We start from the raw sequence: 27,782 nt of genomic DNA, 5'->3' as shown, positions 1-27,782 counted from the left end.
AGGCTGGAGCTCAGAGGTGCTTACATGGCAGATGGTTTAAAAGGGGGAAGTGAGCCAGTGTCAGAGGCAAGATTCAATTCAAAGTTGAGTTTTCGCTTTTTTTTCTTCTCTCTTTTATTATTCATTAGAAAAGAGAATTATCAACTGGAAGTTGAGCGAGCATACATGGCGTCCTACTGTGCCTCTTGTTCAACACAAACGCTACACTTTGACTCAAATGTCCTGATCAAAGGCACACTGACGACGTCTTTGGAGTAAAAATGTGTCCAATGTATGTCTTTTTCTAAAAGCCTTCTGAAGCATCTAAACGGGCAGCTTTACTATAGACAAGCCTCTATTTACCAGCTGGCTGTCCCAGAGTAAATGCAACTGGGGAGGCGTTCAGATTGCTTAATGTTGAAATGGTCTTTCTTGGCAGTATGCCACTCACTTGCAGTCAAGACCAGGCAATTAAGTGTGGCCTATCCAGATCCAAGGTACTTAAACTTATTCATACCGAGCCGCTTCCTGTGTCTCGGGGCAGATCAAGTAGCTGTCCGATATTTAAACAAAGACAATGAAGCCAGTCCATTGACACAGTCTAGGGAAACCTCGCTCAACTTTTCGAGCAATTTGACAATCAAATAAGAGCCGGGGGGCATTCCTAGTATATGACTTTGTAATATGAACTATGGATTTCCACTGTTTACCTCACGATTGTTGCTGTGATGGTTATAATAAATGGTCAACAGTGCGGTGATGAATGTCCACTAAATACGACGAAGAAGCATTTCAGATGCACTGCTCTCAAAAAGCTCAAAGGAAGAAGAGTTTCCTGGTTTCTTGAGCTGGTTTTAATCAGAAGCTCCACAGACAGACGTTAAAACATTTAAATGCAGGTCAGTAAGTGGGAGTCTTGCTAATTTAACAATGGCAGGTGATAGAGACACTCAAAAATCAAAATGCAAAAGTCATATATCTGTGTACTAAATTTGGCTTTGTCTCGGTTGAAATATGTTGAAATATATCGTACATTTTTAAGGAATGTTTTTGAATAATTGGAAAAAGAAAATTGACATGATTTAAAATTTAAATCATGTCCACTCAGGTTTTTCTATGCACAGATTTAAAAAAAAAAAAAAGCACATAGAAAAACAGGTGGATGGAAATGCACCAAGAGTCAGTTGTTCAATGTTTTAGCACAATTGACAAAGAAATGAAAAAAACACTTGTTTGGGGTTCTCATCCTTTTCCATCTACTCTCCACTCTTCTGTATTGCCTTCTCTTCCTTCTCCTAGTTTGTCTTTTCCCCAGCTTTTCTTATTCTTCTAGGATTTTCTCCATCTCCTGCTCTATATGTGTATGAAATGTCTTGGATTGTGGCCAAACGTAAGACACATTGAATCTGCTAAATCTCAGCGATGAGTCAGTGAAATATGTGTGGCCATGTGTGCAAGGTCAGCGTCAGAGAAACAAACTGAACGGTGTTTATTATTTACTCAGCTCCTCAGATGAAGTCTCTCATGAAAGCATATTCAAACGGTATGTTTGCATCCTCACTCTGAACTTAAGTTCACACACAATCCCTCCCTCCTCTCTCTTTGAACACACAAACACGGCCTGTCACTGCTGAACTCCTTCGTTCGCTAACGTTGACCCCGAATCCAAAACTACTGCAGGACTTTTACCCAGGAGACCGCTGTTCGAGTCCCGTGTGACACCAGAAGTAAACATTTTCTTTCCTCTTTAATGAAATGTTGTTCACAAAGGGGCGGTTGTTGTTTATTTCCGGTTATTATGATATAATTTTAACAGAAACTATGATCTTTTTCTCAAGATTATTTTTGCAAGCAGGATACGAAGCCGATTGTAAACATCCACATGCAACATATTCGGTGGTTTGCAGAAACGTATGCAAACAAATTACTGCCGACTTTCTCTTTTTAATTGTGTTGTTCGTTTTTTAAATAAAGACCTTCTACTATATATATATATATATATATATATATATATATATATATATATATATATATATATATATGATATTATAGATCTAGAATCTAGAAGCCGCTCTTGAGCTTTTTGATCATATCTCATTCTCTTCATCAGCAGATGGTTTGCTCACTTGTCATGTCAAGGGTTCGTACCCTTTCAAGGGGCCGTTCACTTGTTGGCTTTTTGCGCCCTCAGACTTTAACTTTTGGAACGTCGCAGCGCACACTGTGTCACATGTCACATGTCATGTAACAAGGGGATAACAGATAAAGCCATCAGTAGAGTTTTACAGAGCTGGAAATCCATTTATCTTATTTTTGTTTTACTTTGTTTTACTTGTTTGGCTTCGTCAGTGAGGCTTACTGGTAAAGAACCGCAACGTCATCATCTCAGTCATTGCACTGTGCAGATTCTGATTGCTTGGTAGAGCAGGAGAGACACTAGACCAAGCACCTTGGACAAAAGGTTGACGAGGCCCGGCTGGTTCTTAGCTGCACCAGGTGAAAGGCGCCTAAAAGCTGAGAGTCACTGTTGGAGTTGGACATGTCGCTGGGTTTTGGTCATGTGATGTGATCCGTACCCTCAGTGTAAATGATATGATAGATACATAAACACAAAACACACAGGTGTTTTTAAAGTGGAAAAGTCGACAGCACGAGTCATGTGTGGGAGCTGTGTCTGTGATACTCAACACAGCATTAAGGTTTTTTGAACCCCTGACCCGTCACCCAACATGAACATGAACATAAAGTGATCTTTCACTAGCCTGAAGACTCTCTCTCTCTTCACACATCCATGCAGACACACAAACACACCCACACACACTTGTGTTTCCTCGTCTGCGTTTAATGCCAGTGTCTGTTTGACGGCTCTGCGCTAACACAGTTTTCTAGAAAAACCAATTTGTTGGTTGTCAGCCAGAAGCCCCCATTTTTTTTTTCTCATTATTTGTCAAGAAGCGATTTGTTTCTGTGAGTTTAAGGCTCCTCTGTGTTGATATGAGAGAGAATGTTCTTCCAGGGTAAACAAAAAGACTGAGTGGAGTAATTGGCTGCCAGTTTGCCATGTAAGGTTTACAGATTGCCTGTGTGATCGACCACAGACTCCTTCAAAGGCCTAAATATTCGCAGTATGAGACATCAACACTGACACGTGCGTACAGCAGTTATACGGCAGCTAATTTGCTCTCATCCACGCGAACAAAGAGATTCTCCTCGGATAACACGATTTCGGGGCATCGCAGACGTCCTTACAACGGCACGAGATTCAGTGAAACTTCGCACTGGGCCACACTTTGCTCTGGGGACAGCAGGATAAATAAAATGTGCGCTGATAAATAAATGTAGAGCCTGTGTATTTAAAGGCCTCTGGATGAGATTATTAGCAGCTCACACAGCGATTAAAGCCAACTTAAGAAGTCGCCGGCGGCTGTGTTCCCACTGCCTAATTGAAACCATTCCTTATTTACCCATCTCAACTAAGGGGATCAGAGAGCAAGCAAAGACGGTTTCCTTTTTCACTTAATATCCAGCGCCCCGTGGTACGTGCGCGCACGCGATAGCGTCCCTCTGGGGAAAGGACAGGGTGATCACGTCACATCAAAATGAAGAGGGAGGGAAGGAGAGGGGGAGAGAAACAAAATCACAGAAGGATTAATTCCATTTCTAAAGGAGAGCCAGCGGTGGAGAAAGAAGGGAGGAGGAGCAGAAGGTGGAGTGGGGGTTTGCGATGGCGGCCTATTTCTTTGTGTTAATTCCTCCACGCCTTTTAACTTCTAAAGCTCCTGCATTGTGGCGCGGTAGGACAGAGTGTGATTGAGAAATTTTTTAGTATTTTTAGCCAAAGCACTGGCTTGCCCTCAGGGGACAGCATATGATTTTGTTTAATTTTTTCTCCTTCCTCTTCCTCCTCCCATGCTTCTTTCGTGGTTTCACAATGGACCTCTGGATTTGTGCCCGGGAGGAAGAGGCGCGATCCGAACTGAATCAGCTCCCTCTACCTCCATCACAGGAGCTGCCTCCTGATTGGCGCTACGTGGCCTGTTCTAGAAATCCCTATTTTTGTTAAAATCCTCCCTCTATTGCGGTCCTGACGATGTGGTGTAGCACGCTGAAGGCACGCCGCATCATCGTGTTACACAACCTGCACGAAATGGTCGACCGATGACACACATACTGTAAACGAGCGTTGGTGGAATTTGTCTGCCGGAGGACGTGTGGATTTGTCTCGATGGAAAAGGGAATGACGGGCTTCATGCAAAAGGGTTATTATGATCTCATTCTGAAGGAATTACAGTTGTGATCAAATTCGAATATTTAAAAGACGGAAAATCATATTGGATATTAAAGCTAATTTTTCTGACCTTTTTTTCAAAACAGCTCACAGACATTTGAAGTCAAAATCCCGGATTGTGGGCATAGATGAAGTTGTTGTGGCGCTTTTAGATTGAACGTGCAATTATTTTCAAGTCATTTGATCCGTGCGCCCTCACACAAAGCAAGCAGCCATTAAGCGTTCAGATGTGGGCGGGGCTTAATTGTGCTCGGACTCTATATACCTGTGCTGTGTTTGTGTGACGGACATAGACTGGATATAAGTGGATCTAGTCAATGGGGTTAGTTCAGGCTCATAAGTTTTACAAATACACATAGAAGGATTTAGAAATACATTCCAATGATTTATGTAAATGTACAGACAGACAGATCTCGCACTTTTCGGTTGCCTCCTTATCTCTGTTTCTTCTTGAATTAGAGTAATTAAGTGTTGGATTGGTGACATTTTGTATCTCAAGCATGGATGCATCTGTGCTCAGGGTTTTGCATTGGTTTATGTACATATGCACGTTAACATTGAAAGCATTGGACCAAAAACACATCTAAAACATCATGTTTCTAAATATAGTGGACTCAACTGGAGTCAATGGGAACGCAATATTCTCTGTCTGACGTTGGCTTCCAGCAGCCTGTAAGTGATGTGCATGTAATTATGCTTCCAAGACAGCGAATTTAAATTCATATTGCACATCCGCAATCATACCAAGTACATGTCCATCCCTTCGATGGCTTCTTTGATAAATAATGCATGAAATGCCACCGCGAATGTAAAGACACGCAGAACAATCAACGATGGAAAAGCATGTCGAATTACACATTAGCAGCACTTTATGTGCAGTTCAATAAATCACTCACTGTGATATTCAGAACAACAGATTCCAAACGTCACAGCGACGCAGGCGCTCGTCAGCTTTGTATGCGCCGGCCAAAAGGCAATAAATGAGGCAGATGTTGTGCAGAGCTGCGACACACACACATACATTAACAAGACTCCAACATCAAACAAACACTGGGCATGTGTGAGAGCGTGCGGTTTGGTGTTAGGAGTTTAAATGCGGGATGACTGAGAAACTGACCTCATTTCGGCCTGCGATGCCCTCGTGTTTGTACGGTGGGAAAAAGGTCACCATGTGTGTGGTATGAAAACTGATTTCCACAGCATATAGTTATGGATATTTATATGAGATAAATATTCCACTTTTCTTTCACATTGCTAATAAGGGAAAGAAAGTGGGAGTCCTGACCAATTACAGTTTACAGGTTTTCAAATCTTGAGTAATCTGTATACAAACACACCTTGAAAGGGCTTTTCCAGTCTTCTTCTACACAATAATGCTATTATCTTGTTAGTGTTGCTGACTCCACCTGAAACCCACAAAGCACGGGCTGGCACCGTCTCACCAGTCCCTCTCTCTGACCTCCCATTGAACTTCTGTACTTTGACTTTTCCCATGGATCTGAACGTTTCCTTCTGTATAGTCTCATTGACTCTAATTAGCCGTAGCGGCATTTCCCACATCTTGTGACAGCTTGTACAGACGACCAGACCTCCCCTCCTTCCCTCCCTCCGTCTCTCCTCTCGTCTCCCTGGTCTCTCGTTCTGCATCCAGCTCTTTGTGTTGGCGCTCTCCCACGCACCCCAGCTGTTTGGCCTGCAGTAAATGTCGCCTCGTACGGCACGCTGCTGGGATCCCAGCCGTCATGCATCCGGGGCCAAGTGCCGTCTCGATCCTGGTCTCTCAAGCTTTCCCTCTCTTACTCTCCATTTTTTCACCTCTCTTCCTCCATCTTTTCTGTCCATCCTCCTCTCCTTCCCGCCATCACGCTCTCCACTTTCGAAGCTAATTGCTGCCATTCCTGAACCCTGAACCTCTCCCCCCTTTCCACGCTCATTACCAAACATCCTGATTGGCTGATGTTGCCTGACAGAAGTTGCTTGTGGCTTGTTGTAACACGGCGTGCTCCCCGAAACAGGAAGTCACCGGCGGTTGTCTGATGCGGGTTTTGGTCCCTCAGGGAGGTGTGGGGAAGGCGGCTCGGAGGAAATATTGCTGAGAAATCGCTCCATATCCAACAGCTGGCCACTCACTGATTGCAGCTATTTAATGGCAGGCCTCCGTCCGCTGTTTGTGTACAGTTAAGTTGAGCTGAGAGGGACTCAAAGTAAGTGTCAAATTTTAAAGAGTTTTCTTAATACAGAGCCTAAGCAATCAGCTTTGATTGGATTTTGAGCTACTCTTATTAACTCCCAGATTGAGGGTATGGAACGAAAAGTGTGATACTAATTGTCAAAACAAACTGAGATTGACTCTAAAAATCAGTATCTGATTTACAAATCACGTGGTGAGTTCTTATTTTTTGGGTTCCTCAGCTCTGTTGTGCTGCCGGGCACATGTCTGTCTGTACCGGAACATTTCTACAATAATAAAATCCTTACACATAAATTAAATGTCTGAAATCAAAAAGAGGCTAACCGCTGTGAAAAAGGACTGTCATTTACATAATTTGCATAGTGTGACAGAAATAGTCCAGATATAAAGAACTGGAGGGGAACAATTATTTTCTTTCCTTTGATCAGTTTACTTTAGAATCACCTGAAACTATGCGCTGGATGTTTGGATGTTTCTTGCTGAGCTGCAAGACGACTGGAACAACAACTAAATCGATGCTATTTCCTCCTCACCACCATTTCTTTAAAGGTCAACAGGGAAGAAAACACAAATACCGACACTGAAATAAAGGGCCGAAGGATATTCATACGCAAAGATGCAGTGAGGTCAGTGGCGGCAGAAGAAGAGCGGGATCAGCTGATGAAAGTCTGAGGGCATCTGATGGACAGGAGGGGATTGAGCAGGTCTGGAAGGGTCCACGTAAAGGACGGGGGGTCGCGGGAGGTTGTGAGGATAAAGGGAAGTGAAAGCCAACGGTACGGTGGGACATTATGACTCGCGAATGAAAAAGAAATCTCATTGGGTACATGAGCAGTGCCCGTCCCCATGGCCGACAGTCAAAGATCAAGACAACTCAAACAGTCGCAGCCCTGCTTTCTCCACAAGACTGAATGCAAGTGTCCAAATAAAACAAAAGGAATTTGTGTCATTTGCTCTACAGGTCGCTTTGTCTCACACATTGTCTCCCTGTTCGCTGTCTCTCAGGTGGGACGTCCACGCTGCGTCTCTCGTCGGTGCGGCAGCTGCCCGGCCAGCTGCAGGAGCTCTACCAGCAGGGCTTTGTTCTGGCGTCCGTTCACCCGTTCATCCACCCATGTGGTCCGGAGTCCAACAGCCCACAGCACCAGCTCTACCGGGCCATCCTGATCCGACTCAACGACGGGTAAGAGATACATGAGAGGGTTTCTTTGACCTTTAATTGTGTAATTATCTGACATGGGAAATAAGTGGCAAAGGAACCTGACCTCACGTTTCCACCCAGCCTAACCTAATGGACGATTTAGTGGTTTCCAGTGAAATAATGTGAAACTGAATACCTTTCCGCTCATCTCTTTACCAACGATGGCCTTCAGTTAACTCTCTGAAGAGGACAAGCTCCCCGAGTAGATACAACCGCATCATTCTAAGCCAACGAAAACACAATGACTCTTAGTTTTAGGTGATCATACACTAATGAAAACATAGATATGAATACTTTATTCCGTTTCTGCCAAAAGATCTCCCTCGATGCGACACACAGGACCTTTAAAATAAATGTTTTTTTTTACTAAACAACGGTGGGGGGCTGGCCCTGAGGAAATAATCTTGCAGGGGCCTCAGCCCTCTAAGCTACACCCCTGAGGATAAGACCTCTTTCATTACACAATAATGCCGTCATTACAGTCACTTAAGAACATAGCTTGAGATTGCTAATGCACCTCAATTGGTGTCATTACGCAGAAAAACACTTAATGGGAATCAGATTTTGCTTTATCTTCATGGATGTGTTGCATGGTATATAAATGGTGTGCTGGCTATTGTGAAGTGACATTAGGGTTCATTTAATGTGCATAGCTACATGTGATGCTTCAGAACTATGTTTCTATGTTAGCAGTGTGGGATGCATGCAAACAGAAAGATTTCTATGATGGCTATCGCCGAACAGAAAACAATAAAAAAAAACATTGGAGGTTGGTTTTGCATTTCTTATCAGACGTACAACCTTTCAGTAGCTTCAGTGTCGACACCAGAGCATCACAACATCTGTTTGTGGCTCAGCAAGCTGTCCTGTGGGCAGCCAAATTTGGACAGGAGTCAGCAACAATTTCAATCCTCCACCTCCGGCCCTTCCGATGCTCCGGCCAAAACGGTCTGCATGGCACAAAGTCACCGCCGCCCCCTACACATGCCCTCCAGCCCTTTGCCTCCAGCCCCTCAGGGAGCGGCTCCAATGGTGGCTGAAGGGCATGTAGGCGGAGTGATGGACGACGGAGGGCGGAGACGGCTTTTAGTCTGGTCAGAATCCTTCTCGTCAAAAAAAAGCTGATTTAGCAAAGAAAAAAAATAATCTTGGTTTTGAATGAGCCTCAGGGGCCATGAAACCATCTTATCATCTAAATCATCTTATTCAGGACCACGCGCTGTAAAGTCAGTTCGAGTAAAAACACGACAATCAAAAAGATTGAAGCTACCAGGAGCAGCCGTGACACGCAGACTGGCAGTCTGGCCTCGAAGTCCAGCTAACGTCCAGACCTTTTTTTTTTACAAAACACTGTCCTCTGTGTGTGTGTGTGTGTGTGTGTGTGTGTGCGTGTGTGTCTTGCCCATCTCTGAAAAGTTTTTGGACTCAGCACTTGAACCTTGCTCTTTGGAGTATTTTATGAGCTTCCCGCAGTGACTCTTGTTGCGTGCAGTGTGTCGCTTCATGTGAATACACGACACTGTTCAGCATAAATCTCATCGCTCGCTGCTGCTCTCGAGCAGCCTCCGCCGCAGACTCCTCACGGCTCCAAACGCATCCCCGAATGCTGACAAACCATTTCTGTAATTTCCTCACTGCTGAACATAAACACAGCACCTCTGCTACTAATCTACATTGACATTTCAGTCATTTAGCTAACGCTCTCACCCACAGCGACAGCACAATAACTGCAAAAAAACCAATACGCTGATATTACAAGCAACCAAGAGTAAGGAGTATAATAATCAGAGCCGCTGTGCCCTGACAGTTTTGCTGCAACCACAGACTGATCACGGGGGAAGAAAAAACTAACAAAATAAAGACTAAAGAGACTGTGCAAGGTTTGTGTTGATCTTTTTTTTGGAAAGATAAATTAATAGAGCATCATGGACGCGAAGGAGGATGACCGGGGGGATTTGGTGAAAAGGATGAATATATAAAATGTTAACTTCTTTAATCTTCATGGCAGAGCTAAATTGCATCAGAACATGTGGGGAGTCAATGAAGGAGACAACGTGATACAAGCAGGCAAGATAAGAGCAGGAACAAATCCAGTCAGAAAAAGTTAGAAATTAGAAAGGGGGCAATTAATTAATAATCAACCATGATGGTGATGATAATTTAAACGATCCAAAAATGTCCCCGTGTTAGTGCCAATGGTCTAACATGCCGCTTTCCTTTTCTTTCATCCCTGCTGGTGTTTGTTGGAGGTATCGGGACTTGTTTTTCTCCCTTTGGCGAAAAAAAAAACGAAAAAACATTAGCTGCTTTTTTCTTGTCGTACAGCACGAGAAACAAACTCCACAGCGTGAGATAATTCATCACAGCAAACAAGACAACTTCATTTGGGTTTGTCAAAATTTCTGTTTTATCATTATGTGCATGTGAGGTGTTACGATACGCCACACTTACCGTCAATCACCTGACAGCGACAGGAAGTCTCAGACAGGAAATAATTATAAAAGACTTTTAAAAGCTCGTTACCGTACAGTCGTACTCTTCACGAGCAGATATCCTGAACTGAGGTGTCTCTGTTCACCGAGATTGTGGAAGGTTTGAAATAAAAGTGTAACCCTTAAAAGAGTGGAACTAACTTCTGTTACATCAAGTCCTTTGATTGAAACCACAGAAAAAGACTTCTTGTCAGTTCCTTCAAAATGACAAACTGTGTGCATCAGCGTTTTATGATCTGCCACGTCTACAGTTATCAGGACATGAGCAACAACTGTGATCATCGTCAAAAGACACCACCGTAGAAGGAGGTATGCCACAAAAGTCAAACACAAATTCAGCTTTGTTGTTAAAATTGAGCAAAATATGACGCAACAATTGTTGAATTAATCCCAAATTGACCTAGAATATGAACATGAATGGATTTGAACTGCTAAATGTTTTTATCAGCATAACGGTGCATGTAACAGAATGTTAAGCTCAGTAATTGGATGTTTTCCTTCTGAAACACTCGTCCCTACTTTTTAAATCAAAAACTAGACGCTTTATAACTCAGTAACTCATCTTTAATTCTGTTGATTCAACCAGGAGGGTTTCAAGCCCGCCCAAGTCTTGAAACAAACCGTTGTCGATGCAGGAAAATGAACATGATACTTTTAAAACTGTGGAAATACTTCAAAATGCCCATAAACTCAGGAAACTTTAAGGCACCTATTGTGGGGTGAAAACATGGCTCCCAGCCACGTTTTAGAAGGTCAGATAGTTAAAATGCACGGCTGCTTATCTGCCCTCCCTTCCTGCAGATTGTGGCCATTAGTAATCCCGTCCTATGCTGCTGTGTACAACACCTCAGGTTCACTTTCTGCATGTCCAGACATTCAGTCCAGCCGCTCTTCACCGCTGCAAAACTGGACAACAAGAATATTGAGTCTGTATGGGAAGGCTACAGCTGAATGGACTGCATATCCCTTGTTGAAAATGAAGAAAGTAGACATGCTCGCCTTCCTCTGGAGAAAAAAAAGAAAAAAAACACTATGGGGAGGGGAGGGAAAATAAAATCACAGCTGGAATGTGAAGAAGTAGAAAGAAAAAGTCCGCAGGAGGCTGAATGGGATGAATAAAAAAGAGAGAGAGAGAGAGAGAGAGATATTGCGTGAAAAGGGCAGAGGAGTCTGCCATCCTTTGATGGCCCCGTATGAAAGCGAGGCCCGAGCTTTATCTCCGGCCTCTGTCACCGTGGAGACAGCTGATCAAGTCAGCAGCAACCCAGGGGAATCCAACCCTCCACCGGGGGAAAGTGAGAGAGGAGGAATAAGAGAAACGCAAAAAAGCAGAGCATCTCTTCTCCAGTTCCCTTTTGCTGTCAGACCCAGAACCCCCCCCCCCTCAAAAAAAAAGAAGACAGGGGAGGAGGGGGAGGAGGAAGAGGAGGAGGACGAGGAGGAGTAATGGGGGAATACAGTGAATGGGATTGAAAAAGCATGACAGCGAGCAGCCATTCATCCGTCGCTCCAAAAACGTACAGCTTTTCTTTTTTTTTTGCGACTGCGCTGCCAATAAAGCAAAAGTCGAGGTGGAGGAGCTGCCTGGCCTACAGCAGCTGTAAAAGCGTCTTTATTTAGCATGCACAGTATGTCTGAGGACACAATCCCGGTCAGGCCTCTACAGCATTAGCCCCAGTGTGAAAGGCTCAGCCAACACTTTACACGGGAGGAGGTGACGCTGCAGGAATCCAGAGCTCAGCCAGGGAGTACACAAAGGTTGTGTACGTACAGCGCCGTGTCATCTGTAGATGTTCGACACTGTCACCTGAATGACATGTCTGGTTAAGTGGCTCATAACTTTAGAAACCTTAAAAAAGCAATTTGTCACCGGCAGCAAGCCGAAACCCGCCCCCCCCTTGATACAACCTGCTGCGGGGAAATAAGGTGAAAAGAAAACCTGCATTGCAGACAGAATGGATTGGACCGTTTGGAAATTTAAAATGTCAACTGTCAAATTTCCCAGTGTTCAATTTGATTGCGATGGAATAGGGTTACAGTTCAGCAGGCAATGTCTGATGGGATATATTCATCATTATTGGGTAATTGCAAGGAGCTCCGGCGTGCTCGGGCAGAGAGAGAGAGAGAGAGAGAGAGGGAGAGGGAGAGAGGGAGAGAGAGAGAGATGGATTGAGAGGGTGGAGAGCGTGAGATGGAGAAGGAGGAAAAATAAAGAGGTACCTACAAAAAGAAAAAGAAAAAAACCATTAGAGGGGATTTGCTCCGGTGAAATTATTCACAGATGCATGAAAATGTGACATTAGGAGAAGTATGCTCTGTTATTAAAGCCTCCACATCGAGAGAGCGCTAAACATGGGTTCAGTTGCTCCCTGAATGTGTCGTCATAGCGAGAGACAGTGGGTGATGGAGGTCGCAGAAAGAAGAGAAATCACGTTCACCGACTTTGGGGTGAAAACGGTTTCGCTAGTGTGAGAAAAGCTTTTGCCATTTGACTTCTCTCAAGCTATTTTCTCAAAGAAGTGGCATTTAAAGTAAACATCTACGACATTGGCTACAACAATGAGATCTGTCAGCAGGTCAGATTTTTGACTTCGACACTCACGCCGCCTTGAGGCTAACATTTTGGAGATTTTGAGTGGAATATTTTGGCAACTATCGTGTTGGATTGCTGTTAGACTTCTGAAGATATTCAAGGTTCCTGGAGGATAAACCTAGAGCCACCAGCAGAAGTTCACAACATCGAAGAGATGGATTGACACAAAACTCGTACAGATAAATTTATAATTCCCCCGACTTCACCATCCAGTCAAAATGTTACTTTGTTGTTGCTTTCAAATCTTACATTAATGAAGTCCTTATTTGTGTAGTTGGAGTCTAACTCTGAACCTTGTTTCAGTTCAATCAATGGTAGTTGGAAAGCGTGGCGATAGTGACTATAGCTTAGCAAACAAATAAGAGAGAGAAAACTCCATTTACCGAAACGCCAAATAAATTAGCACTTATTGCCGCAAATGGAGCCAATCGATAATTAAAAAAGAAGCTGGACTCCAGTTCAGTTCAAGTTTGTTCGGAGAAGGTTTCAATTTGAAACAAAGAAAGACTAAACTGGTTGTAGATGGGGGTATTATACACTTTCAAAAACAATAATATGTAAACACGATGCCTTTTCATACCTCAGTGAACAGCGCGTAATTAGAAACCGCACATTTACAAATGGTGGGGCCACTGCACTGCAAAAAAACAAATCCCAAAGCTCGCCATTAACAGGTAATTCGCAATTAGTTACCGTGTGAATGTTCGTCTCCGGTGGGAGTGATTAGCCCGACGCAAGGTGTTGTGAGGCGAAACAAAGCGCGTGACCCATCTGCAGGGCGGACCAGGGGAGGGAGGAGGGGGTTCAGCAGGTGCTCGCCTGTGGGGGGGGGGGGGCGGCTCCGTGTGCGTGGGCGGGCGTTTGACACCCGTCTAACCACACGAGCCCTCGGAGGCTTGACAGCCGGTGCTGCACGCTGCATGAAAAAGTCATGGTGTCTCACAGAGAAGATGGACTGCAGGTGATGCAGCGGCTATTTTTAACCCGAGGCCTCCCTCCAGGACCGAGTTTGAATTGTTGCTCTCTCTCTCTCTCTCTCTCGCTCTCTCTCTTTCTCTCTCTCTGTCTCATCTCTTCCTCCCTCTGTCCCTCTCTCTCTCCCTCTGTCTCTCTCTCTCTCTTTCTTTCACCTCTCCCTCCCTATGTCCATCTCCCTCATCTCTCTCTACCTCCCTCTGTCCCTCTCTCTCATCTCTCTCCCTCCCTCTGTCCCTCTCTTTCACCTCTCTCTCCCTCTGTCCCTCTCTTTCACCTCTCCCTCCCTATGTCCATCTCCCTCACCTCTCTCTACCTCCCTCTGTCCCTCTCTCTCACCTCTCTCCCTCCCTCTGTCCCTCTCTCTCTCATCTCTTTCTCCTTCCCTCTGTCCCTCTCTTTCACCTCTCCCTCCCTCTGTCCCTCTCTCTCACCTCTCTCTCCCTCCGTCTGTCCCTCTCTCTTCCTCCCTCTCTCTCTTCCTGCAGAAGTCTCCTTCCCAGTCAGAGTTGTGCTCTAAAATGAGTCATTCACCGCTTGAAAAGAGGCGACACCTTCTCACCGCAACGCATTTCAGAAGCACTGAATATATTTTGTATTTTCTTGATAGATTCTCAAATGACGACTTCCTCTCCAAAATAATTTGCACAAAAAAAAAACAACCTCTTAACTTGCGGCGTGCGGGGGCACCAGAAGACTTCTCAATACAGTACAGCAAGAACATCTTATGTAAGGTCTACAGTGTATGAAGAGTATAATGACTTGAGAAATGTGAGAAAGGAAGTACAGCAAACGGTTTGCACTGAACTCCACTGCACTGCTGTCTGTCTGCATCTCCCGTTCCTTCCCTGAAGTTGCGCCTGAAGCGCCGCGCTGGTTGGTTGTGATCTATGTCGCAACCCCACGGGGATACATCCACCTTTTTTTTTGACAGCGCCATCAGGCTTCTGCCGTCGCGCCTTTGGATGCTGTGGAAAAAAAGAAACCAGAGGCGCGTCTCGGCTCGTCTTAATGAATGTTTCGCAGAGCGTGTGAAGTTCGTACTTAAAGGAGTCAGTCGGCCCAGTTTCTGCTCCGCTGTGTGCTGCGACAGCGATGCAGACGTAAAGCGACGGGTGTCAGTGACAGTGGAGTGGAAGTGTGGTGTCTGTGTTTAGTTTTTTTGGGGGGGGAGGAGGGGGTATGGGGTTGGATGGATGACATAAGCAAGGGCCATTGGTTGTGTGGAGTCTAACAGAAAGACTTAGGCTGGCAGTCTGAGTGAGAACGCAGTGATTTTCAAATCTGTGTGACTCATATACATGTGGGAACAATACAAGATGCCTTTGCTCTATACGAGCCTGTGAAGATTCAGGTTAGCAGCATTTATACAGACAGTAAAAGGACATGTGAAGGGAACTATAGGCTCCTTTTGACAGGGTAGAAAAGAAACAGCAGGTGAGGCTCAAAAGCAAACGCTTGGAGAATATAAAGAAGAGTGTATTGCGCTTGTATACCAGCCCTGGAAAACTTTTCATGGGCACTCCTCAGAGTCAGTGAATGTACTAGTCATGAGTGGAAAAAGTTGTATAATGTCTTCTGTAGCTCTTGTTACTTGTTACACAAGTTATATCATCTCGCTCTTGGAGACGATTGGAAGCCTGGATGACAAACCAGGCAGCAAGGACGCAATGAAATGAGGCTATTAAGCTGCATTATGGGAAGTGTAGGATCCAGTGTTTTTGAAAAGGAACGGTTCAAATCTGTGGCTTTTTGTCCCATTCTTTTACAACTTCCCTAACTTTATTTAAGTATTTTACTAGACGTTGTGTCTCTTTGATCTTATTTTTATTTTCATAAAAACAACAATAGCATAAGATTAAAGGACAAATAGTTACATTTTCAGTCAAATCAGATTGTAGAAATATTTTTTTTTAATGAGAAGACGCACTGTAATCAGCTGGTTAGCTTAGCTTAGCATTACGACTGGAAAAAGGGGGAACGCTAGCCAAGCTTTAGACAGGTAAAAATAGTTATCTATATCATATATTTTTGAGAACGTCTCCAAAGAGGTCAAGCAACACACAGAGGGATAACAATCGTTCTCCATTCTAGTCGAAAACAATAAGCCAGCTACAATTAATTTAAAATTCTGCTGCTCAAACGTAACATGTGTCCAAACAAAGGGCATCTATTACACTGGTTTTAAGATCTGTGCAATGGTTACCTTTTAGTATTTGTATTCATTTTAAAGTTGCTTTGTTGGTTTATAAGGCACGGCATGGCCTTGCACAAGACAACGTCTTTAAAATGCTTTTAGCTTTTGAACTGGTTCAGACCCCTCACATCCTCCGTTCCCACAAAGAAGAACAGACCCTTTTGTTTGCTTTCAGCTGCAGAACAGCCTTCCAGAGGATCTTTGGACTGGAAAACGTTGATTTTTTAAAAACAGAAACTAAAACCAATCTCTTCCATCTGGCATTTATGTAGCGATCTGTAATTATTTGTACATTATTGCTTATTAATTTAGTTGGATTTTAGTGTCTTGTGCAATTTTACACTGCATCATTTTAGTATTTGAACATATTTTACTATTTATGTAAAATGTTTACTTTAATATCATTTTGCTCTTTCATTATAATCAATTTATTCAGTTTCTGATATTCTCTTGACTTAATAGTCTTTTCATGTTCTCTCCCTTTTTGTCCTGTCAGTTATTGTTTAAAGCACTTTGAAATGCATTTGATTGGATTGAAAGGTGCTAAATAAATCCAACTTGACTGATTGATTGACATATTTGTTACGTACATACAATTACACAAATGAAAAGATGAAAATCATGTCTTAAACAATATCTTGGACAGTTATTAGACAGCAAATATGCATATTTGCCATAACATATCCCTTAAAACCATTGATTTTCCCAAACGTTATCTATAATTGATACATTAAACAGCTCAATCTGCAAGAAGGGAGGGCTGACAGAAAAACGGCAGTGACACACACACACACACACACACACACACACACACACACACACACACACACACACATGCACATACTGTATATGTACAAAGACTCTGGAGCACGCAGAGGAAAAAGGGCTTCTTCCCCTTTGTCAACAGGATGAGAAGCAGGGAGGTGGAAGCCGGGGCATTAGTCTCCTCAGGGCTGGCTCTGGGATTTCCTCCAGAGGACAGAATAGGAAAATGCAACACCATATAAATAGATTCTCCCCGCTCACAGATACGGCCTCAGCGGGGAGGGATGAAGGCACCGCACAGAGCAATAATAACGTTAACAAAGCCTATTGATGCAGTGTAATTCGTTGATGGGGAGGATATTTTTGTATCACAGATTTAATGGCGGGCCTGTAATAGCACCCTGTTTGAGGATGTCTTATGGTTGTAATTGTGTTTAAAAAAACGAGCTTGCTTGTGAATGTTGGTTTGCATTTGTGTGAACGCATGGGTGCCCTTATGTGTCATGTTGCCCAGCATGCTGGCTGGCCGGCTGAGAGGCTGACACTCATTGTCCTTTCTCCCCCCACTGTGGTGCCTGCAGGGTGGAAAGGAGCCAGTCGGTCTGCCCATCGTACAAACTGCAGCTGGAAGAGTGTCTGTCTGCCGAGCAGGTGCCCACCCCAGAGCTCATCCAGGGCTACGTCAAGAAGGTAGGGCTGCTTCGCAAATGCCAAGCTGAGGGGGTTTTGTCAGCTTGCGCCCAGCTGGAAGGAGCGACGCAGGAAGGAAGAGAGGGAGCGAGAGATGGGGATGTCTGACTGGAGACAAATGGTAGAGGCTTTCGATTGCTGATTAAATACTGAGTGGGAGACCCAAAGCAGGCACAAATCTAGACTGGCAACCCAGTCTGCAACCACAACTCAAACCTCTCTGCTCACGCCGTCCTGTCCAAACACAATGTCCGTGTTTTTTTACGACTGTGTTGTCGTGCCAGAAACTGCTTGCGAGCACGCCGCTGTCAGGCTGAAGGCGTTCCACTGCCGCCTGTCACAGAGCGCTTGGAGGCAGGTGCCAGTGAATTACACGATGCTAGAGGAGCGACAATAACAAAAAAAGTTGTTTTTTTTCCACTTTTTTGACATAATTGCTACTTCAAAAGATAACAGAGAGAACACAGGGTGACACGTGTGTATTTCAGGAGTTGTCAGGTATGAATTAGTGGGAATTTTGCTGCTATGATTGTGGTGCGACGCGACTAAATTATGAGCCACTTCGACAGGCTTCAGCTGATAAGTTTTGCCGTGCTGCAGTTTATGCAGAGTCAACTTCAGGCAGCATGTATGTAATATACAAAGCTGTGTTTCCTTAATGGCTCAAGGCTAATGCATACTGCACACCCAATAGCTTAACATTTCTGTATTTCCCATCAAGGAGATGAAAGCGGCGAACAGGAGCAAGAATCCCATCCACTGATCTGATCATGAATATTGGCTCTGGCGCGCATGTCACCGTTACGACTGCGCTGCTGTGAAAAGCCCGTTTGAAATGGCACTTCAGATGATACATATATTCAAACACACCCTCCTCTCCTGTGAGCAGGTTATGCCGCGTCATCATGATTCAACCTCCCCCTCGTCTGCTTAATCTGTATATTACCGAGCGTCATGTCGGCCTTTGAAGCCTCGCTCGTGAACCTTTCTGTACATTTTGCCCTTCGATTAGTCATGCTACCGCAGTCCTGTAGGACCTCATTACTGTTGGTTATCATTTTAATCTACTGAGCTGCTACAGGCTTGCTGGAGGAGAAGGAGGCCATGCTAGAAATCTATTAAAAAAGGGATGTGGACATGGATGAGTGGTGGAGGAGTGAGCAGAGAAGTCCATTCCCTTCTCTCTGTTTCCATCTGTTTTCTTCTATCTTTATCTCCTTTTTCTCTCCTCTCATTTGTTTTCTCTTCCTCTGCGTCTCAATCTCTGTCGTTATCCCTCCGCCTCTCTTTCCGTCATCTCTCTGTCCCGCTCAATCTCTCTCTCTCTCCACGGTTTTTCATCTTGACCTTCAGACACCTCCTCCTGGTGCCACTTTAATAACTTACGGGGGAAATGGGAAATGTGGTCTCAAGTCAAAATTGAAATGAGTTTTTCCTCTGCAGGCTGTTGATATTCTGGTGGCAGAATAAGGGAAGCTGCTTCCAGACTATTTTTCATCAAGTTTGCGCTCGGCATCATTTCAGTTAATGAAGAGAAATGATGCAATGCAAAGTTTCCTTTGTGACCTCGAAACCTCATTTTCTTGACCTGAGGTGGTTCCAGCTAAGACCGTGCTGTCTGCTCACTTAGATTAAGAAGTTAAGAAGAATGATCGTTTCTGATTTTACCCTCCATGCATTTTGTATTATAGTAGTGTGACATTTCAAAAGGCTGCAACCAAAAATGATTCTCATATTTAATTCACCACCCTGTGAATGTCCTATTCCATACAGTCTACCAGTATACTTTATAAGTATTCTGTATCACCTTCTTCCACTTTTCATCTCATGCTATATAAGGAAAATCATCGACCGCACATGAGGAGTCGAAATTCACAAAAATGGTTTTGTGAATTTCCATTTTAAAGTCTCGGGTTTGTGATTTTACCCGTTGACATCTTGTCTTTTTGTAACCAGAAGTGACAGGAGAGGGAGGAGCAAAGTACAACTGAGACAAATAAGACATTTTCAGGCTTTAAGTTGTAAATAAAAAACACACACACAACACCAAGAACAATGTGGTAGTGACCTGTCAATCACAAGCTAGCCCCACCTTAAAGCATACCATAAAGAAAGGTCTATTTGACTCTAAATGGACCACAATCTACTAAACGAGCATCAAGCTGTATTGAAGACTTGAAACTAGAGATTGAGACATAAACATGTGTTGACAATGAGGGAGTGAATCAGGAGAAGTGGAGCCATTTTGTCATAGACTTCTATACAACCAGACTTCTTTTGACAACCAGAGGAGTCGCCCCCTGGTGGTCAGTAGAAAGAACGCAGGTTTGAAGAAGCTACACGTTGGTTTCACTTTACAGACCTGGAGTTTGACACAGGGAAACTGGCAAAATGATGTTATGCGCGCATCATTAAATTATTTCAAAGGCAGATCAATTATCAAAATTATTGTCCATTAATTATTGTTTGGACACATAATCAATAAAAGTAATCATATTATTCGATTTATCCAGCTAGTTATTTACTCGTTTTATTTAATTCTTCTGAGATATGGATATGTGCCACATTTGAATGTGAACTTGCATAATTTGGAAGTTATTCTCATGTTGATACTCATGTACACCAACAATACATGTGTGGTTTATCTGCAGTCTTTGTTAAGATATTGGACTGTTTGCAAGATGTCTGGAAAAGGATATCTAATCTGAATGGTTCTACTTAGTCAAACACATAATTTGATAAAAATGATAATAGTGCTAAAAATAAATTAAATCATTATAGCACACTGTTCGAACTTTGCAATCAACTGCACCAACATTAAACAGTCGAAGCCATTCAGCTCTCGTCCTTTCTCTCTCTCTCTCTCTCTCTCTCTCTCTCTCTCTCTCTCTCTCTCTCTCTCTCTCTCTCTCTCTCTCTCTCTCTGACTGCCTGCATTACCGTTAAATGAGATACAACGGTTCCCTTTTATCTCAGCAATTCCATTTCGACATATTGGTATGGGGAATATAATGTGGACGCAGCCAGAGAGCGTTCAGTGATATTAAACAATATGGCTGGAAACAATGTGACTGTTTTCCAATTTAATTTCATAGTGAATAACCTGCGATTTGATTTGATTTCTATTCTCTTCCCTCACTGTGGCTCCAGACAGAGACGGGCACCGCCTTTTCTGGGGGAGGGAGTTGATGGAGGGATGCAGAAATGGAGAATGGCATCATTAACATTCTCTGACAGTTAAAGTTTCAATTTCGCTGCATGGCAGAATCCCAATATTGACATAAAATGCCAGATGACAAAAAGACAGAAAAAGACAGTGGAGCGCTGGATTTGTGATGCGGCCCGTGTCTGACTGGGGTTGTGGTCGCTCCAATCTAATCAACAACTGAGTGATTGGGCAAGCTGCTGGGATCAAGAGAGAAAGAAAGGGTGAAGAAAGAAATAACACCCAACAGATGCAGAGGACTTCATGCAGATTATTGCGGGGAAAACAATTCTGTTTCTAGATAATTGATCTCAAAGTCATTCTAAAAGTTTGCTTTCAGTTTGAGATCTCTTGGGAAATAACTTGTTGTATATGTTCTGCTTCATAGGTCGGTTTAATTTTGCATCCTGAATTTCCAATTTAGACATTTTGCGGATGCTCCAAACCAACGAGTGCAATAGCTTCACATAATAACATCTCTGCATGCAATTAAGCCTCAGACTGCAGCCGCATTTATGACCTTTATGATCGATTAGTCTGCCGATCAGATTATTCATTGATTCATTGTAGCAACAGTCCAAACCAAAAGCTAATCAATATCCTATCACAATTTACAAAGAAAATCAGTTCTTTGGTATTTCTTCTTTAAAAAAAAAACATTTCATCAATGTCATCAGAATCGTCTGTCAGTCGACTAATTGTTTTCAGTTTTAATGAAGTCAAAGTCAGTGAATGTAAAGAAGCCACATTGACATCACTTGTATTCGTAGCGTTTGTCTTTATCGTTCAGATCTTTTGTTCTCCCCACCAACAGCAAATCCAGGATGCTGCTGACCAGGGGGTGATGTTCGTGGGATTCGTCCAGGAACCCTACGGGGCCCCGTGCACCAGGATCCGACAGCCGGACACCCCGTCCCTCTCCCTGCACTCCAGCCCCAGCTCTGTGCTCGGCTCGCTGGGCAGCTGCAGCCCCTCCGACCCCTCGAGCCCCAAAACCCACGCAGTGCCGGGAGCTCCAGCGGACGCAGTGGACAAAGACGGGAACGAGGAGGCCTCCTGCGAGGCCGGGGCAGGAGCGCCAAGTGGGGAGAAGAGTCAGAGTGGGAACACTGGGAACCATTCAGGGGAGGGCAGTCAGGCCGGAGTCTCGCCCTTGGCGTCTCCAACACCGGAGCGAGATCTGGAGCGCAGCGAGGAGCCGACGGAGGAGGTGACGGAGGAGGAGTCACCGTGTCACAACAACAACAAAGACGCAAATGAGCGGCCGAGATACCGCCCGCGGAGGGGCGACGGTGAGTGGTCGCTATGGTTACTATCATAAACTCAAGCTAAACAGGATCTGGGAAGCAAAAAACAAGGAAATTGGGACAATCATAGTTCTACCATGGCGTGAATCTGCAGGAAGAGACGACAAAGTTATCGCAACAGGAAGTGAATGATGACAAATGGTGCTGCAGCTCCACTTAAAAACAACAACTTCATAAAAACATCAAGAGGCAGACAAATGATGCATCTCAATTTGTGGATATTCCACCGAAATATTTGGGATTTTATCCACGTAATCATAAACGAGGCCGTTTAGAGGCCACGAAAACACACACATGAAGCGTGGCTTTTGCATGGCTAAATATCACTGGGGGTGAGCGAGTAAATATGCTATCTCCTCACTGATGCAATTAAGGAAATTACAATAAGTTATTATAATAACTCTTTTGTCCTGGGGGGGTGGGGGGGGGGCTCGATAAGTAAATGTCAAAATTGTACAAACAAAGCTTTAAATGGCGCGAGATCCGCCACACAGCCAATCCCAATGTACACAGACAGAACAGTTCGGGGATGGCAATTAAGATAATTAAAAAGGTCAAAACTGAAAGGCTCGGTGTTTCTGTTTGTACATCGGCTGAATGTCGTCGTAACGTCACTGCATGCTTTGCAGTGCAACGTTTTTTTACGCTGCATGTTTCTACTCATTCACACCTGCGAGCTCCTTCCTCTGCAGGTCACAGAGCAGCTGAAGCTGCCGGAGGTTAAATGCTGCACTCGGGAGTAACAACTATAAACTGGAGCTACTTTGTCGCGCATTCACAGATATTCAAATTGGGAGCTTCAAATTTTCGGCCAATATCGGTCGCGATAACTTTGCAAATTCGGTGTTTAGGTCTCGTTTGAAGCCGTACCTTTTGGCTGTTTGACTAAAGAACAGCGTGGCGCCCCAGATCCATCTTGAAACATTTGGCAACCGCGGAGGTGTCATTTCTTGGTGTTGCCTCGATGTTACACAACAATGTGCTGCCTTGGGATATAATCCTCTCTCTCCGTTACACAAAGGGAATCGTCTTATAGCGTGTGGCGCATACAAATTCACACTCATGCTCAGCTGATGAAGCCAAGTCTATGAAATTCATCAGCAAGAGCTTCGTCGAGGTTTTTTAGTTTTCTTCCCGGGAAAACGCGCATTTCACGGCCCGCTTTTCCGTCTCCCCAGGAAGTGAGGCCTGCGTAGCCGAGTTATTCACAGCAGCCCCCCCTTTTTTTTCTCTGAGAACGCTGTTGAAATTAACACAGACATTTATAGTTTGGGCTTTATTTGAGAATTTCGTGTTGACAGATGGAGACTCCCACCACTGCTCCCCCCCAGACTCCATCTCTTCCTCCCTCCTGCAGCCTCTCCTCTCGCCGAACCTATTTTGGATTTGTGTCGGCGCAATGTGCAAACACTGCTTTGGACACACATCCCAGTGGAAGCGTTAATGCCTGTGTGTTTGTGTAAATACAGTATATTTGTAAGTAAAACCGATTAAAGGTTCAAAGCACCTAATACCGGGTGTCGTATAATGAACGCACATGCTTTGAGCTTTCTGCATGTGTCTTCATGTGCGTATGTGTGCGGTAAAACAAAATTGGCATCGCAGCAGACCACAGCCCACTAGTCCATCTGGGCCTCCCTACAGTGAATTTTGCTGTGAGATAATCCCCCACTGCCTCGTCCTCTACCTCCCTCAGCTTCACAGCTCTCTCTCCATCCCCCCCACTCCCCCCCCCCCCCCCCCTCCCGCACCCCACACACCCTGAATCCCTGCGACAACGCCAGCAGCTCTGCTGTAGCAGCCAGCCAGGGTGGCACGGGGAGCCTGCCAAGCTCCCATGTCCCTCTTTCTACTAATGCCCAGTCTGCCGAGGAGGCCCAAGAGTCTCGGCTACCGCTGGCTTGTTCCTTTAATCCTCAGATCTCGAGGTGAACGTCGAAGTGTTGGCGAAAGTCTGTGGCTTAAAAGACGATCGCCTTCCCCGAGACTTGAGCTCTGGATAGAAACAGAGCCCGTAAGTTTTAGGAATCAAACGCTTGGATGGTTTGAAGGAAAGGGATTCTGGTGTAAGGACACACGGAAAACATAACATGGTAGAGACAGCTGTACAATTATGTCTGGATAAGACTACCCTGCGTCTGCTTTCAGATACGGCTAATTTGCATGAGGGAAAACATTTTGTAGGGAATTAAATGCCACCTGGGTTGTTTATTTGTTATTTTTTTTATGAACATACTGAGGGAACATTTCAATTCACCATATTTTATCTCTTTCCCAGACTTATCTCTTCCCAACAACTTCTGCGCATTACAACAAGGTCATCTTCTTCTTCCATGGATTCAAAAAAACATAAGCTGCAATGCAAATCAAATCTGCAGTATATTTAAATGTGTTTTGTAGGAAGTGTTGGGATAAGAAGTTGTGCAGGAAATCCCGCTGCTGAAGTGAGAAGCTCAACCCCCCCCCTCCCTAAAAAACAACAACATTTAACGAGCGAGCGTTTAATTGAGATTCCTGTTCCTTTGATGCATTGATTGAGTTTCTTGGCATGATATAAATTTATCAGCTGCACACACACACACACATAACGAGCTTCAAACACAGCGTAAAATGAAAACAAATTAGGAGCTTTATCCTGAGTGTGTAATCCTGAGGAATATCAGTCTGAAATCATGGTAGTCAACGTGCTCAGCGAGTCTTTTCAGCCGCTTGCTTTTACCCCCGAGATCAGCGTTATCTCTGCTCCGAGGGGATCAGTGTCCAGCTTCTCAGATGCTGGAACGACAACATGTCAGGCAGCAAAGACACGCTGCGGAGATCACTTGCAGGGTTACTGCGGTCCAACCCCGTCATTTGGACAGCGTCAGATAAGCTTTTGAACGCCACGCTTTCAATGTCCCAATGCAAATCATGCGCTCCTTTTTCTTGTGACACGGTCTGCCAGTCAGCTTGGCTGCACAGACTTTATCCCAAAAGGCTCAGCGGTCATCTGTTGATGTAATTAATTCGCTCGATAAGGTACAAAGGACTCTTTGAGTCATACTCTTTGGTGCGTGTGTGTGTGTGTGTGTGTGTGTGTGTGTGTGTGTGTGTGCGTGTGTGTGTGTGCGTGTGTGGTACGCAATATAGCTATAAATATCAAATCATTTGGGCATTAGGTAAGACTTTACTGCCCTATAGCACAAAAATGGGCATAATAATTCTCAGAAAAAGCAATAAAGTTATTGATCGGGACAGCGTCTGGCTTTCAAATCTTGTTCTTGTTACACGGCCAAAAACCGAACGAGGCTGCACCACCGTTTCTATTATTTATACACTTGTATGTACACATAGCACGGTAATGTTTGCTCGTGTCATTTAAAGGCCACGGTAGAACGGGGAGCCAAGGGGAGCGGCGGGCTTGGCAACAGACTCGTTTTAGAGATTTATGTTGGTCACTAATGGAGTTTAGTAAAGATCAAAGAACCTTAACCTCGTGTTCTTTCTCACAATAAAGTATCTGCTTTCCTCACAGGAGTTATAGGATGTTGTTGTTGCGGCTAAAGCCCGTCATAGTGAATATGTAACTGCTGTGTCACAGGTTTGAGTCCTGGCTGCTAAAATCACAGAGCGAGAAAATCAATCTGAAAGCCTTTTAATACAATTTCAAGGAATTCTCAGTCACAATTTTGTTGAATAAATGAATGCCACAAAAGCAATTCATAATACTTGCAGGCTTTTTACACATTGCAGACATCAAATCAAAATTGTTATAAATGCTTCTAATGCGGCTGGTAAGTCTGCACCCAATATATATATATATATATATATATATATATATATATATATATATATATATATATATATATATATATATTTGGGTGGACTCAGGTGCTTTCTGACTGATTATTTCATCATGGATGTTTGGAGGGCAGCCCTACAGATCAAAATGTTTTTTGAAATACTAACAACGCCGGGCGAAAGCACGTCCCCAGTTTGACTTATTATTATCCTGCAGTCCACAGTGATGGATATCAGCAGGATTGTTTTGTTGATGCCTACATATAAATAGAAAAAATATCTTTTGGTACTACCCCCTGCTCTGTTTTGCCCTGCTGAATTTTTGAACACAGCTCAGCTAAAACGATGTTTGTGCTACTTCCTGAGCAGATCACATTTAGAAAATTAGCTACTTGCCATAATTACAGCGTTATTAGACAGTAATGGAGTATAATGCATGGGAAACTCTCAGCCATGATACATAAAACATCTAATATTGTGAGTGAAGGAGGCCGGGCAGCGTGTTTCTAGCTAGTGGCTGTTATTTTGTGTCAAGCTGTTGTAAATGAACAGCCTCATCAGTAGCGAAGAGTCATCTGTTTCGAATGTGGCTTAATGTTGCCATGTTTCTAATTACACCACAATTACAGAAAAAAAAGAGCCGTGACCCAAAGCGTGACCCGTTTTTTCAAAAGGCACTCATCTTCATGACTTGCTCAAAGCTCACCGACATACAGAGAGGATTCAACTGTATACTGGATACGTCAAAGTGGGCCCGTAAACCAGTTTATGTGATGCAGATCGATACACAAATCATTCACAACGTGTCGTTTTGGCGGGTCGGACGCCCGTTGAATAGGAAGTCATTTTGTTGTTGTGTGTCATCCAAGATTTGGTTTGCCATATTGTCGTCGTTGGAACATGGGGGTAACATAGGGGAGGGACGAGGGGAGAGCGGGCGGATACTCTGCTGTGATTCAACTTTTCTCAAGAGTGACAAATGACAAGATTTAGGGAATTTGGTGGCCAGCTGTCACATCCGTCAGACGAGCCAGACAAGAAGTGGTTATAAATGATTCATACTTCCAGGGTGTCTGCTGGACGGATGGACGGACGGAAGAACCAAAGCGACTGAGCCATGACTCCCCTTGCCATGCACACACACACACACACACACACACACACACACACGCACGTCACAGTGTGTGGGTGGACGGGTGGGTGGCAGTGCCACACGTTCTGCTCATCCATCTGGTTCACTTGTGGATTGACAGTCGGACATTTGCATTCAAAAGAAAAGGGGGAAAATGTGACCAGACTCAATTTGAATTGCCAGATTGAAACCCCACTCTCCTCTCACGTTTTGTGCTTTTTTTCAACCAGCCAATATTTAACTCTCTCACGTCACAACAAATAAAAGTCGTCCACTTTGATTTAGTATGATACAGTACCAGCGAGGAGCAGCGACATAGGTACTGTGGGCATATCACCAAGCCCGTTTCTCCCGTCCTGCATTATGTATATTTCTGCTTGATGTAAACAACAGCGAGCCGGAGTGCTTTTAATGCATTATTCAAGGTTATACTACAAATTAACTCAGTTACAATGGCCCCTTTCAAGTTCTGCGTCAGCAGAGTAACATCACTTCTGGAAAGCTTTATAAAAGGAAAACGAGAATAACTTGTAGCATGAATGCGATCAAATTGCTTTTGATTCACTTCACGTTTGTTGTTGAAAAATAAGCAAGCGAAAAAAGAAGGTAGCAACCTTGAAAAAGATTTTCACCTTATTTGTGAATCCAGCTTGTGGCAACACAAATCTAATCTTGTATTACTTTTTTTTATTTTTCGTCTATTTTGCAGCTGTCAGGTGGAGTTTTGCTCATGATATTGAGGTTTGTATTATAGTACCTTGCATACAAATCTGGCCTGCCCACAACGGTTTACAAAAGTCCAGATATTGGCATGAAACCGCTTCAGGGTGCAATTAAAATACCTCCAATGATACAAAAAGTCCTATAATTAAAGCACACACGTTTCACATATGTATTGTATGATCACAATGAGGTCTCTCTCCAAAGGTGTCAAATACCGCAACTTCTTCAGCACCCCTCGGGGTTTGATACCAACGTGTCGAGGCA

The 27,782-nt window shown here is 43.9% G+C and overlaps 1 protein-coding gene across 2 annotated transcripts in view; it reads left to right on the top strand.

Moving 5' to 3' along the window:
- LOC137781445 (raftlin) overlaps positions 1 to 27,782 on the top strand; it is a 98,124-nt gene that overhangs the window by 37,102 nt on the left and 33,240 nt on the right. For both annotated transcript variants that reach the window (XM_068570207.1, XM_068570206.1), the window contains exons 3-5: positions 7,464 to 7,641; positions 17,263 to 17,371; positions 21,391 to 21,868. In XM_068570207.1, the coding sequence (XP_068426308.1) occupies positions 7,464 to 7,641; positions 17,263 to 17,371; positions 21,391 to 21,868 (765 nt within the window). The remainder of the gene's footprint in view (positions 1 to 7,463; positions 7,642 to 17,262; positions 17,372 to 21,390; positions 21,869 to 27,782) is intronic.

Source organism: Clinocottus analis, unplaced genomic scaffold (genome assembly GCF_023055335.1).
Source record: "Clinocottus analis isolate CAN_PGR_092001 unplaced genomic scaffold, fCliAna1.0.p SCAF_9, whole genome shotgun sequence".
Classification (NCBI taxonomy): domain Eukaryota; kingdom Metazoa; phylum Chordata; class Actinopteri; order Perciformes; family Cottidae; genus Clinocottus; species Clinocottus analis.
Note: the sequence above shows the minus strand (reverse complement) of the source record. Positions and strands in the feature narration are given on the sequence as shown.